At 34.7% G+C, this 15,386-nt stretch overlaps 1 protein-coding gene across 1 annotated transcript in view; it reads left to right on the top strand.

Annotated features, from left to right (window-relative positions):
• Nucleotides 1–15,386, top strand: part of CDH8 (cadherin 8) — a 135,658-nt gene that overhangs the window by 91,692 nt on the left and 28,580 nt on the right. The window contains exon 8 of the mRNA XM_065661228.1: nucleotides 9,674–9,795. Coding sequence (XP_065517300.1) covers nucleotides 9,674–9,795 — 122 coding nt within the window. The remainder of the gene's footprint in view (nucleotides 1–9,673; nucleotides 9,796–15,386) is intronic.

Here is a 15,386-nt window from a genome sequence, read left to right as displayed (position 1 = left end):
AGATCAAGAATAGCAGGAGGTGTGATCCTGATGGATAATAGCATGGGAGTGGCCATGTTATGAGAAAATACAAATGGAAATGGAGGGTACTTATGAAAAAATCTCTATATAAAACAGTCTCAGTAGCTCAGTAGCAGGCATTAAAATTCAGGTATGGGATGCTGAACAGACGTTAGCAACCTCTGATTTCAGAGGAAAGTATGTCAGGCAGCTGTGAATAAAGCATCTGAGTAATTCAATGAAAAAAAGTCAGTGGAGGTAATAAAGATAATTATGGCAAGGAAAAGGAGAGAGATTTGCATGAACAGTTTAACTTCCTTTATTTCTGGTTTCAGGGGATTATAAACCAGGGCAGACATCTTAGTTCTAGATTTGCAAATGTTGATTTCACAAAACATACTGGAATTGCGAACACCATTCAGAGTTAAAAAACAGGGTTAGGATACCAGGTGGTGTTTTAGAAGGGAATAAGCCTTTCTGTGGGACAAAACAGATAGGGATTCATGTAAGGAATATGAGGGTCATTAGTGGAAACATGCTTGACTAATTCATGTGAAGTTACTTTGAGAAAACTAGAAGCATGGTTAAACTGGAACATACGTATTATATTAGCAAAATGAGTGCATTGTTAACTGAACAACTAACAACTGGCCGTCTGCATTTTGCATATTTGAATTAGAATTTCTGAATAAAATATGATTAATCTTAAAAGTACTGTGTAGTATTCATCTAGTTTGATGAGCTGAATTCATTTAATTCAAGTGGTATGTGACTAAAATCTCCCCTGTTTTTTCTGTAAGGCTGAAGCAAGGGAGTTGGTCAGAGTAGAGGTTTGTAACTGGATGTGTTTTAGTCAATCTTTTTTAAGCACATTTCTTTCTAGAGTTAAGACCCTACTCAGGGTAGGAAGCCTTGAGCTTTTAGCAAAGTTGCTGGATAGCAAAGAATGATAGTATTTTCTGGCGAAAAAAGCAGACGAGAGGATTTTTTAAAGGTACATACTGACATGCTGAGGAGATCTTTTTGCTTATTCCTGAAGGTATGCTAGTAGGAATGGCTTGATGCTAAACTCCTAGAACCCTGATTCAAATCCAGAATACCCAGCAATATTTTATCTGCAAAGGAAACATAAGAGTAATTAAATGGTACTGTAATGAAAATAAGTCCCAGGAAGAGAATGACTTTTAAATACTTCTATAATAAATTATTTTTAATAAAACTTTTTATTAAAATATTTTGATGTTTCATCTGTCAGTAAGAGAGGGATTTCATTTGAGCTATTATTTTAATCATGATATCTTTTGAAAGAATCAAAATATTCCAGACATCTTGTCCTCAATCAGTCTGCTTATTGTTATTATTATTGCTGCTAGTCATTATAGAATTTCATAGCTAATTATAATTGACAATAAGACCTTGCATATCTAAGTCAATATTTTATAACATTTTAATATGCATGATGTATTAGCATATTAACAAAATAATTGCTTTAAAGTGTGGGCCAGATTCCTGACTGGTTCATGCTAGCACAACTCCCTTGATTAAGCTGGAATTGAGCAACACAGCAGCAAATCATGCCCTGGTACATTTGTTGTGACTTAAAACTTTTTTTCAATCACTTTTGAACACAAGAAGGATCTTGTTCACTGGTTTCTTTTTTAAACAAATCCTTTTCTGTCACTTAATGGCATCATATTATTTTCTGGAATCTTTTTCTTATTGTTACATTTAGAAATAAAACATGTTATTTCCTCACAACAATGAAGGCATCGCACTGCCACAGAAAATCTGGAACCTGAATTAGGTTTGTGGTGCTGTCCTCTACAAGAAGTAAGAGCCAGCAGCATTTCATCACACTGCCGTTATTGCTAGTGTCTATAATAAAGGTCACAGAAAGATGTGGTTCACTGTGATTTTCTGTGGGTCCTGTTGCCAGAGCTCTTTTTCCTCCAATTGGTTGCTGCTCCAAGGAAGTGGAAAAAACTTTCTTCAAAAGCTTATAGTAGTGTGAGTTTTGTTAAAATGATGGATCTGTAAAACAATGCTTCCACAGGTTAAAAATGCTGTTTTGCTATTGCATATTCTTGACGTTAGGTGTAATTTTCTTCCTTTTCCTTTTCTTTTTTTTTTTTTTTAATTTGCTTTTTTTTTTTTTTTTGCAAAAAACGTAACTGTGTAAGTTCCACGATTTCTAGCTTGCCTTTCTCTATAGTTTCTAAGGCCAGTGGTAATAGCTGCTAAAGCTTAAACCATATTTTTAATTTTTATAATAATAAAAATTCACCACTGGAATATGTGACATGGTTCATTTACTGAAGGTGACATAACTTCAAACTACATCCTGACTTGCATCCTCATTAGAGACCAATAAGGCTCAACAACACTGTAATGTGTCAGAAATACAGGTTGTTTTCCGCCAGCATTTGTTTAAGTTTTATCTCTGGATAGATGTGGGTGGAAGGATGTTGGCACTGTACATTTTTTATTTTTGATTCCCTTAAGGATTTATGTAGGATCTGCGAATAAACCACGATTGTTTTCATTGTCATCAACCTGTCATGACTACAGAAGCTTCCAATACAACACGCTCAAGCAGCTATACTAATAATTTATTTAGAGTTACGTATTTGTTCACTCATACTGATGTGTCACATATATCTTGATTATGTGTCACGATGAATATAAAGCTTGCTGTGGTCAAAATTAGATATGCAGAAGAACACTCTCTAGGGACATGCTGTTTGCATCTGGAGCTTCTGACAAGAGACAAGTACCTAAAATTGCTATTCAAATATCAAAAAGCTGCTACAGAGCCTGATGAGAATGCCCCTTCGAACTCTTTTCAAGCCTCATCCCATCGCTTTGTTCCCCTGCTTGAGTATCCCCCTTTATCTCTCCTAGTGCATATCCCATGCAGTCTAATCACTCTCTTATGCAGCATGTGGGTTACATGTAACAAGTACTTGTGTTATTGAGTACATCTAGTATCTACTATATCTTCTAGCACCTTCTTTTTGGAGTCCATGAAAATAAATGGGAGGTGGCGACACTACAGTGGCTTTTCAAAACATAAGCACTGTGACTAAAGAGAACTTTCCATTCAAGGTGATTTATAATAACCAGAAACCCTTGAGTTTCTGGGTTGCTGGGGTTTTTGAGAGGGTGGCACAAGGGGTGCCTGTGCTTCCCATTCCCTTCCAGCTCTAAGGTGGATATAAATTAGTTTCAACATCCTCTGCTTCTTCAAAGATAAAATTGCAGCTTGCTGACCATGGCCCCTCATTCTCAGTCACATTGCAGCAGCAGATAACTTTTCCTCTCTTACTGTGCATTGCAAAATTTAAGCAGAACGGTGTCTTTTGATTTTCCCTTATAACTGCAGTTATGGTACAAGAGACCCTCTTCACAGCTAACTGCCTTTGAGGGGATGTTTTGCTTTTCCAATTTAGTTTTTCCTTTCCAAGTCCTTTGGATCTGTCTGTTCATTCAGACAAGACAATATCATTCATACACACCAAATAAAATATGATGCTTCTGTAAAAGGAATTGCAAATATTTCCTAGTTTTGCAAACGTATCTTACAATTCACGGAGTATGGATTTGTTCGACTGCTGTATATCTACACAGTTTAATGATATGAAGAATAACAAGGAGGTTGCATTTGAATGTCAGATTATAGCCTGCCCTCAGTTAAGGAAAACAAGGACTGACTGATTCCATCAATATGTATTGTATCTGTGCAAAAGGAATGTACTTTTTTAAAATACAGTTTGATTATATAGTTTAATAAATCCAAGTTGATACTTTGAAGTCAAAGTGCCCAGCTGAAGTCCCTGATTTAATTTAAGTTATATTTACATTTCAATTCTTAGTTTATTTAGAATGTAGTAGAGACATAATGAAATATTAAGAACAGGGACTAGGTTAGGCCTCCAGAGTAGAAAAGAGCTGACTGACTTCAGTAGAAGCTGCATCAGGCCTTGAAGTGAAAGGGCAAAGTGCATGCCAACATGTTCTGCTTGCATCACTTTGCTGCTACAATGACAGGCAAAGACTCAGTGCAGGGTTAGGTGGAATGTCACTGCTAAAACAAAATAAAGAGCAGTATCTGTTTGGTCCTTTGCTGGCATGTTTCATTTCTTTGCAATTTTTAGATAACTGATTCAAGATTTTTAAAAAGTTAAAGTGAATGAAAACTTTGTTTGAACAGGGCCTGAAGAATATGGCTTTATTAACATTTTCTGCCATGGCTTGTGTATCTACCACAGACATTTTACTCTTTCGGTAATATTAGCACCCTGAATGTATAATCTCTCGTTTAGTCCTTTGGCAATCTCTTAGCTACAAATTTAGCTTTGAAGTCAAGTCTTGAAAATGTAGTCTGTCTTCAGCCTCCCCTCCTCCTTGTCCTCCTTTTCAGGATACATCGTTGAAATGCTCTCTTTGCACTCTACCTCATTAGTGGGTATGTATGGTTCTGTGTTTGTCCACACCTGTGAAAGCTTGCCTTTTGCAAGAGTCTGACATCTTTTTCATAGCAATGAGAGGTAGAAAAGTGGACAAAAATGAAGAAGGTGGAAATCCGTGGTGAAACTTGTGACAGTCTATCACTAAGGAAATGAAAACAGAATGTATCATAGCTGTGCTCACAACTTGTTCATCTTTCTTCTGGAGAGCATGGTAAAATAAACGGAGTGATCAACTGAAAGGAGGCAAAACTTTTCAAGTGCATTACTGTTTTTCTTCCGAAGAATGACTTAAGGAACAAACCTGAGAAATATGTTTCACATCTTTTTCTTTCTTCCTTCCTCCCACACACATGTTTACGCAGTGACTCGCCACAATCTGTACTCCTCTAATACATTCCAGTATGCTGAAATAGAGAAATTAAATGTTAATTTTGAAGCAGTGTTTGTTTCTTGTCTTAGCAACTTGTACAGCAGCCTTTCTGCTATGCTCTGATCTGTTTATATTACTTTATAGATATACCACACCTCTTCATACTTTCTCATCTTTTAAAAATACAAGAATTTCAGGCAGAATCTAAATCTTTATGTAGAGATTTTTTTCTTGACTTTTCAAATTTTATCCTAATTCAGAAATAGCTTACATTCTGTTATTTTTAGCAGAAATACTGCCAATGGCTGATGTCTTTTCCTGACAATTTCAGAATCAGTTCAGGCACTCAGTCTGTCTTGAATCAGATCATTACACAACACTTCAGATAAATGAACACAGTGTGTGCTGCAGTATGTGATTTCTATAGTTAAACTTCAACATAAATAAAATTTCAGTTTCACAAAAATATCTCTGTTAAGATCTTGAAGTTAGATTTGCCAGCTTTTTATAAAAAAAAAAATAATTATAAGCTGTGGTGCTATGTAGGAAAAGGATTGCACAAAGAAAACAATAGCATAAACCCTAAGAGGAGAAATAAACTTGTCCTGCATGTAGATTTTTTTGTAGTAATGGCATCAGATAAAACCTTGATGAAGTCATGGAAATGGATCTGTTAAAATACAACTTAATAAGATTGAAATATCAGGGATGTAAAGCAAGTACTGTTGTTTTTATGAAGTCAGTGATTCAGAGTTTGTTTTGATTTCTCCGTTAGAACTAAGACTTCTTCTACTTCTAATCTGAAATATTACTATGGTAGAAATTTCACTGAATCAGAGAAGTATGAAATACCCATTTCCAAGCCATGTTGTGATGATAATAAGAGTAATAATAAAAAATAATAAGAGATGTATTATTTTGTAGGAGTCTACTTTCTATTCAGGAACTTATTTTTTGTTGAAATGCAAGATCGCTTATGACTTTTTAAATAGATCCTTGAAATTATTTTTTATTAATTAAATAAAGGAAAACTGGATTCAACTAGAGTTATTTGGGTGAAACAGTTGATTAACTTAATTTTGCCCAGCCAATAATTGTCTTTTTTAAAGACCACTGCTTGTTAAGACCACCCGTATGTACATCTGTCAAGGAAGGGCAGTGGAGAAGTGTTTTGAGTATGTTTATGAAGTGTTTAAATGTTTATGGGAGTTGAATATCTGCGTTATGTTCTGTTAGTTGTAGCACAAGACCAATTTGATTTACCAGCTCTAGTTACTCCTAGTACTACTACTGCTGCATGCAGTACCAATGTTAAGAATGCTTAGTGCTTTGCATTATAAATTTTCAATGATACATGCACAACTCAGTTATTTAAGGTTTTTCCAGGAAGGAAGAAATGTGTTGATTACAACAACAATTAGCACAAGTCTGTAGCCTCCAAAAGTTCAGGTTTGGAGACACTAAATGGCTTGATAGTGGGATTATTTTTTTTTTTTAATTTATTTTACATTCATTATGTCATCTACCTCATCATATTTTTATCAAACTCTGTAGACTTTTTTAATCCTCAGTGAATTTTAATGGGTGTATTACTCAAAGATGAATTCCAGCAAGTTGTGTATTTCATTTCAACCATGTAATATTCCAACAGAATCTTGAGAACTGCAGAGAAAATCAGAGTTTTTTAGGTGCTTGTAATTCTTGTAAACCTTTCTGTATGCATTTCTAAATTCACTTGGACTTTCCATTATTTTGGGAAAATTAAATTAATTGAATTTTTGAACTTAAGCAATCAGTCCTGCTAGCTACATGGTTCGTGCAAGATGACTTGGTCTTCCTTAATCATACTGATTGGGTGGTTCATTGGGAAAAAAACCCCAACAAACAGGAAAAATAAGCAACCATCCAAAGAAACCCACAACGAACCCTAAAACGAAGATAGTAATTAAAATTCAGTTTTGTCAGTAGCTGAGAAAGAACTGACTCTCCATTCATACAAATGAGGAAAAGTTCTAAACATGAATACTAATCACTGTGAAGGCTAACTGTGTATGCAGGACAGTTAGTCATGTGAACGTAACAGTTTGTGCACTCTGTGGAACAGGGTGGATCCACTTCAATTGCTTCCCTCTTCTAATTCAAGAATATTGAGCATCGCTAATAGAGATGCATTTAAACTTGAGAGGGATGTCATCTGCATACATATTTTACCATTGAGAAGTTTGCAGACATTGGAAGTATGAAAATGGACAGACCTATTTTATCTTAACAGTGTTTTCATACAAAAGTGAAATCTGGATTTGTTTTGTGAAAATAAAAATTTGTTTGAATAGGTATGCTTAGGGTGGTTTTTATTTACAGGGAAAACACTTATCATAAAGGGAAATTTCATTGCAGTGACAAAATAATGTTATGTATTCCATGTGGTGGGCAGTACAAGCAGTAGACAAAATTCCCTCTCCATCTCTCTCTCAACAATAAATTTCATAATAGTCACAAGAACCCTAAAATGAAGCTCCTTGTTTGGAGCTTTCCAAACCAGTTGGGTCTATTTTGTGTTTAGTAAATTATTTTTTTTTAATGAATTCTCATCAAGTTTCTAATTATAATATCTTTAAATATAATGTTTGTATTTCTGATGAAAGACAAACATTTTGCGAGCAGTCAGAAGGGACATGAATAATTTCTTTAGAACCTTATCTAATTAATTACATTTCTCTGTAATGTCTTTAAAATTTGAACTGCCATCATTTCATTAATTTAGATAAAAGTAAATCTTTAGTGTTTAAATGTGACACTAGTGCTGAGAATTCTGATAAGCTCAAGATGAATTGTCTTTATTTTTATGAAGTTAAGATAAAAAAAGTGTTTCAAATGTTTGGGATTCATCACTTGCATATTAGCTTTTAAATGCATTTATATATATATTTATAGATTTATATATATATAATATATATATACATAAATAGATATATTTTTATAGATTTAAAATGCATTATTATTCCATGGCATTAGTGTTCACTCACCTGTTAATACGTAAGATCAGAAGACAAAATCTGACATAAATATTACCCTTGCAGTATCGTTATGGGGATTTCTTATTCTTCTGGAGCATGTTTCTTTCTGAACTAAAACTTTTCACTTCAAATGGGAAGCATTTGGAGTCTCATGTCTTGTAATCTTACGTGTCCTATACAGATGTGATTTTAATATTTCAGGTTATGCAGCAAACATAAAGCCTTTGTTTATAGCACTAGTAGATTTGGTGATAGCTTAGTTTTGTGTCTTTGAAAATAATTATTTTTATGCTATTTCAAATTAATGTTAGTAGAGCAATTGAAATGTGCACATTTAGGTGTACAGGTCGAGCCTCAAAAATTATGTCTGTCTTTATGATACAATTTTAAAAAAGGATGCAAGAGGTAGGATTTGATTAGGTCACAATAAAGTTAACTTTGATGGAAGCCACAAAAAATACCGTGTATATGGTAATTCTTCCTCTATCTCTACCAGTTGTAGGGCTGCCACCAGCTTGCATTTCAACAAAAAATAAGGTGGAATCTCACCTACTTCTACTTTGTAGGCATTTATTATAAGAGGTACATTGAATCCCAGGCAATAGGAGCTTCCGTCCTACCCTCCCCTAAGCCTGTTCTGTATTGCCAGAGAACAGAATCCCCACGAACTGGTGAAAGCTGACAGCTGCTGAGCTGTCACAAAACCAGTAAGTTGATATTTGGTCTTATGTTAGTAGCTTCCTTGCCTGCAGTAATAATTTAGGCAAAAACACACAGTTCTATTAAAAGTCAGACCCAGGGTTTGATTCACACGGTGTGCAGTTCTTCAAATTGTTGATAATATAAGCGAGATAAAATACTCTGGTTGTAAAGTAATACTCACTAAGAGAGGGATTTTGGAGCTAGTATTGAATTACTTGTAGAAGTATACATGTGCTATAGAAGAGGTTTTTAAACCCTTCAGATCAATTGGTTACCTCAGTTTAAACTGCATTCATGGTTTTGCTCTTTGGGAAAAAATAATCTAAAATATTTAGAAATAGCCTCTTAAATTAGCTATACCAAACTGAAGAAAAGACACAAGGGACTGACTGTGAAATCTATGCAAAGTAGAATGCAGCTGTTGGTTTAGTTTTTCCTGATTAACAGCTTATTCTAATCTTCACAGTGAGAAATACTTCTATTCAAAACACTTCTATAGCAAAATATGAAAAAAATGCAAAATATAATTATATATTATTTCGATGAAGAAAGAAATTCACAGGTCACATTTTTGGTCAGTGGTAGATGAATCAAAGCTCTTTAATAGTCTGAAATGCTATCCAGTTTTGCCTATGTCAATCTACAGTCTATCTTGCTCACAGTGTGGGCCTCCACATTAATCGTATTTGTAATGAAGAAATAATACATGTGCAGTCAGAACAATTAATAGAGTAAAATGCTCTGTGCTCTGCCAAAGATAAACAAAGAAATAAATCTATGTTGTTTACAGCCTTCCCTTTTCCATGTATAATGGACTTTATCAATAAAACAATACAAACTTCATCAAAGAAAAATCTCACCAATTTAGTCCAAGAAAGATCATTGAGCTAATCTCCAACAAATGCTATTTGCAATAGGGATCTATTTATTCTTTTCAACTGTAAAATACTGGCCATCCTTCTTTATCTCATGCTCCAACTCCACGATCCATTACAGATAAGACAATCCAATTAAGCAAGGAAGAAGACAGGAAGATTATGGTTACTCTGTAGGCATTTATGCATCAGTCCCAACATATATATGCTTACCTTTTTTACTTTGATTTGTTCTCTAAGGAAACCACAGTCAAGTGTCCCGGGTGCCTGTTGCTATCAAAGTTCTTGATGTAAACGACAACGCTCCTGAGTTTGCATCAGAGCACGAAGCCTTTTTATGTGAGAATGGGAAGCCCGGACAAGTAAGTATCTCCATGTTTTTATGTTGGTACTTTGATGTATGAGAAGGGAGTGCAGTTTCTCCCTGTCATCTTATCTCATCTTTATTCCCAAAATGCATGCCTAAGTGCTCATGCTAACAACACTTTGCGTTCGTTTAAGATAAACTTATGATCATATTCTGTGGTACATATCTCTCTATATGGATTTACTTATTTTTTAAAGTATAGTTGGGTAAATTAAAGGTGGGTATGCTAGGAAAATACACAGAAAAAACTTGAGTGTATTTAAGCTCCAGTTGTTTCTACGCTGCTTGATAGAGCTCATTGCTTCATAGGTTCAGGGGCTTTAATAGGTAAAAGTATAATCCAACCTAAATTCCAGTTCAGTTATTGAACTATATTGCAGCTGGCCCCAGGTATGATTTAGAATAAACACTTAAAACAATAAAACCATTTCTCCTTACCCATATGTCAGTTGTAATCTCTAGTTACTTCTTACTTTTCAATGACAACTAGGAAAAAAAACCAAGAAGGCAACCCAGAACTTCATGGAAAGTCAAGTAAATTGTAACTGAGTTTGAAGTATCTAAAGAGGGATAGGGTGTTAGAGAAATGGAGTTCAAATTTTCACTGTATTTAACAACAAAAAAAAAAAAAGTACTTAAGAGGTTATTTTCTTCTTGATTTAGTGAAATAAAAGGGTTGGCAAAGGAGTTTACACAGCACTTGACAAGGTGAAATAAACATAGCAAGATATCAGAAGCAAAATTTAACCTGTGTACCCTTTTTCAAAGAAAATGAAACAGATTTCGTAAAAGGCACCTATTTTGATGGACAAATGTATAGAAATAAGGAAGAATATCTCACATGCCACATAACTGACAAGATAAAGACTCAAGAAAATGTACAGACTTTTAGAAAGTGTAAATGAGATTTAACTGTTGTCCAGCTTGTGAAACATTGTGTGTTGCAACGACTCACTGTTATTAAACTTTCTAATTTATTTCTAGATTGTGACATTTTATTTAAATAAACAGCAGTTGACAGCATGACACTAGACTTGTTACTTCAGCTATTCCTGTGTCTCATGTGGGTGGTAGGCATTAAATTCACTATTCTCCAAAGAAGGTTACCTGACAATAGAGTTAGAAGTTATTTTCTTTTAGTAGTATTAAATGACAACCGATATAGCAGTATATGACAACCCACCTCTGCCAAGACTGGATTGTTGCAGAAGATGATTTCACTTCTAGCACCCCTTTTTGTATATTAAAAAAGGTGTCAAAAATCTGTCATTTAAGAAATGAGAGTTCTTTTCAACCACTGAAAAGCAGATTATTGGAATGTGCCCTTAAGGGCAGACAGTTATGCTACTGTTGATATTTACGTTTTTCTAGCTCAGAGTGGATATGTGTTTAGCTCAGGGTGGAAATGTAACTATTCCGCATTTTGCTGAGTAGTTACATTTTCTAGGATATGTTAATTTCTAATGAGTGTACCTTTATCCAGGACTCAGTAAGCTTCCCTAAAGCCAGAAAGCCGTTACACAGTGTTTTCTGAGTACATTTATCTAGATATTCGTATCAAACTTCAGCTGTTTTAAGAGATGCTGAAAATTGTTCACATTTCATTTTGGAATAAAACAATAAAGGGTATGATTAAGAGTCAGCTGATAAAAGAGGCTTTTGTTTAAGCACTTATGTAATACTTACATTAAACCATTATGTTCTTCATTTTACCATCACCTCTTAAACTCTTGATCTGATGGCAGATGTCACTCTTGAGCATGAATCCTTGTGTGAACTTTACAGATGGTTATTAAATATTTGGCTGTCAGCATGAATGAGGTGCAACTGATCCTGCAATTTATTCTGTGTTTTCAACAAATGGCATTATTGGAACCACTCAAGTAAAAAAAAAAGTTACTCTGGAGTAACCACTCAAGAATAATCGCCAAGGTTGCATTCTATATGCAAGTCATCATTCAAAAATTATCTGCTTCTATGAAGATTTTGATATCTACCCTAAATTGGTTGTTTTTTCTTATGCTTATTTTTTTATATTCCAATTTTGGAATAAAGCATATTAATAAGTCAAGATGTAATAGTCAAAATATTAAATATAACTCAGTTATGAAATAGCCAATATGAGAAAGAGGCTACTGTTTTTCATAGTAGAAAAAGCCTCTTTCTCCAAAGTTTAAACTTGAATGTTACATTTGCAGGAAAGGCACTATTGTATTGGAGTATTCCAATCTATTTACGTTTGCAGCTCAACTTAGATTTAAGTTTAAATCTAATTTGTATTTCTGTAAGGGAGATCACATTTGAACCTTTCAGAAAACCTGATTTGTAGCCCCTAAATATATTGAGCCATCTATCCCAGTTCACTTTTTAAGTGTTCTATTTTGGGTTCTGATATAATTGCAAGTGGCAATTGCAGCTGCTGGTGATGTGACAGAATGTATTAAAAACTGTTGATGTATAACATCAACAGATGCCTTTTTTTTTTTTTGCCTTTTTTTTTTCTTTACCTCTAACAGTATAGGTACAACAACTACTAGGAGAAGAAAGGGAGAGGGTGAACAAAAATATTTGTCCATGCATATATTTATGTGCAACTTTCACATTTTTAGAGACATCAGAAAGTTGCTGGAAATGGGGGGTTTTGTCAGTTTTAGGAAATAAAAAAAGTACTGTACTGTTACAGTATCTCTAAGGTAAAAATAAGCTAGCTCATGCCTTTCCCTATTATTCTTTTTTTTTTTTTTTTTTTTTTTGCGTAATTCCAGTTGCTGAAGCCAGAGCAATCATGGGGTTTTTGGCTATAGCTCTACAGTTTGTTGTTCTCCAGCCCAGCTAAATTATTTTCCTACGCTCTTAGAACAGAACATCTGTACTATTAAGAAAGGTGCTTCACTCACTGTTCCTCAGTCCACACCCAGACTTTTCCAGCAAAGTGCTTTTTTGCTTGAAACAAGGCTACAGAACTTTCAAACACTTAAGTAGTGCAGACAGTGATGTATCGGTGCTCAAGCCAGTGTTTAGAGCAATATAAAACTAAGTACAATGTTCTTTCAGTCTCTTGCAATTTGTCTCTATTTTATTCAGTTCTCTTAATAGAATTGTTTTTTTCTAATGGGAGAAATCTTCAGCTAGATCTTTTCTCTAAAGAGCCAAAGCTGATTCAAATGGCAAAACGCAGGTTCTAGCAGTAAAGGGCTGGCTATGGCTGAAAGACAAAGTTAAAATTGTACTGCTGTGAGTACTTACGGTATTGTAAGTCTGAAAAGTAATTCAGAAATAACCATGAAGACTAATGTGACTGCAACAGTTTTTCAGAGTTGGAAGAAAAGTTATAAGTTGGGAACCATTCCAAGTTAGCTTAACAAGTTGCATTGCAGTATCATGTATTAAAATCACACATAGTTATGATACATTGATAAAAACTTTAGGCTTATATTTATCTTTCTGCATCATTCATTATGATTATACTGGTAATCTTCTATAAATATTACTTCAGGCATAGTTGCTTGGAAGAAATGTGAGGCAACATGCAGACTATAATGCTGAGTTGTCCTTAGGGGTCATTTAACTATCCATTTCAATCCAGAGCTTCCTGTTAAGCAAAATATGCTGATTATTGTGTTTCTTCTAAATGTATGTACAGAATCAAATATATGCATGAATTTTTAATACAACATCAAAGTTGAAATTTTACAAGGAAGAATTTCATAAATGTCAAGACTGAAGAGCCAAAGGGTTATTAACCTTCACTCTAGTGCTTATTGTGAAAAAAATCAGGTTTTGATTTCTTTAAGATTAGTATTGACAGGTTTTGTTATGTGAAACACCTTTGTTACACGTTACTACAGGGAAAGAAAAAGCTTTAGTGATAGGTACAGAAGGACGGACCTGGAAGATTTTCTACCATGTTCTGAACCACAAATTAAGAGTTGGAGAATTACTTCAATAGTGTTCCATTACAAGATCACACAACACTGAGCAATAAAGTATGCTCATCACCATAATGTGGTAATGAGAACTACTGGACTTTTCTTACCCCTATGGAGTAAAACATACAGGAACTCTGTCTCACTGTATATATGTTATGCCATTTTTATTTTTTAAGAGCTTATTTTAATGCAAATGCACAAGAAATAAGGTTGCTATGGGAACACTAACTCTTAATTCCTTGATGTGTGCATGTAACACAACAAATATAGTGTTCCGCTAAGCCTATCTTTTGCATATAATTTTCTGTGCATTTTAAGGCAAAGAAAGATTTAGTAAACAATGAAGGGAATGGATGAAATGAACTGAAGTATAACAAAGCATTCTGTAGGTCATTAAAAAGTATCTATAGTTCCTGGAGGGGGTAGAGGAAAGGATAAAACATATAGCCAGCTCTTATTTCTTGAAAGTTTGCAACCTAGGCAAAATTCTAAACTTACTTCATAAAATTTCCATGAGCTGAAAACCCCTGTTATTAATGCTTTAGCTACTGGCTTTCAGGTATTTTAATTGAAAACCTGCAGACAGCGAACTTTTAAAGTCAACTCTCTTACATAATGCTGGAAAGAATTAAGTTATATAGCCAGTAGAGATAAAATTGCGTAACTATCTGATAAACTGCACCTGTTACGTGTACTTGGTGTTCCAGACTCTAGTGCCATTCTCCTTTTCCCCTATTGCTTTCCGATTCTAGCAGTGTTCAAAAAATGGAATAACCACAAAATACATCTTTCCAAAGATGCTTGCCATTCTAATTTGCACTTACCCATTACACAGAATTACTAGGACCTTGTCCAGCCCTGTGCCTGACATATGTGGGTAGTGTAGTACCTGTAGCGTAAGAGAAAGCTGAAAATGCTCTACATCTGTACATGGGCCCATCTCTTCAGTGGGACAAGATTATATATTTTTCAGCTGTTTTTATTATTTCACAATCCACATCTCTCTAAGACCCATTATGGAGCTATTAAATCAAACACCTACTTCTTTAAGCAAAAGCTGTCTTAGGTCTTTTTCTGTCCATCTCTTCTAATACATGTGTCTGAAGAATCTAGTTGTGTGGTATTTAAACAATCTAAAACTTTTTTCCAGTAGATTACTGATAACAAATCTGACCTATCCAGAATATGAGTGGGCAGGGAATTAATTGTTTGAAATTCCTTCCTAAGTTGTCTACATATTATGTGTGCATATATCAATACGTACTAAAATATCTTTACATATGCATGTATACAGGCATAATTTCAAATATTTATGTTTTGATGTTGCTGCTTGTTGTGGTTTAAACAAAGTCAGCCATAAATCACACAGCTCCTTCACTCACTCCCCCCCTTCTTGCCCTCCCCCTACACCTGGAGGGACGAAGAGGAGAATCAAAAAGAATGCAACTCCTACGGGTTGAGATAAGAACAGTTTAGTAACTAAGGTATAACGCAAATCACTACTGCTACCACCAGTAATAATAATGATAAAGGAAATAACAAGAGGAAAGAATACAACACCTCAACACCAGCCAACCGATAACTCACCCAACCCCACCCGACCGAGCACCAACTGATACCTCATCCAATCCTGCAGTGAACCAGCCCTCTGGGGTAA

This window comes from Lathamus discolor, chromosome Z, assembly GCF_037157495.1.
Source record: "Lathamus discolor isolate bLatDis1 chromosome Z, bLatDis1.hap1, whole genome shotgun sequence".
In the NCBI taxonomy this organism is placed as follows: Eukaryota; Metazoa; Chordata; class Aves; order Psittaciformes; family Psittacidae; genus Lathamus; species Lathamus discolor.
Note: the sequence above shows the minus strand (reverse complement) of the source record. Positions and strands in the feature narration are given on the sequence as shown.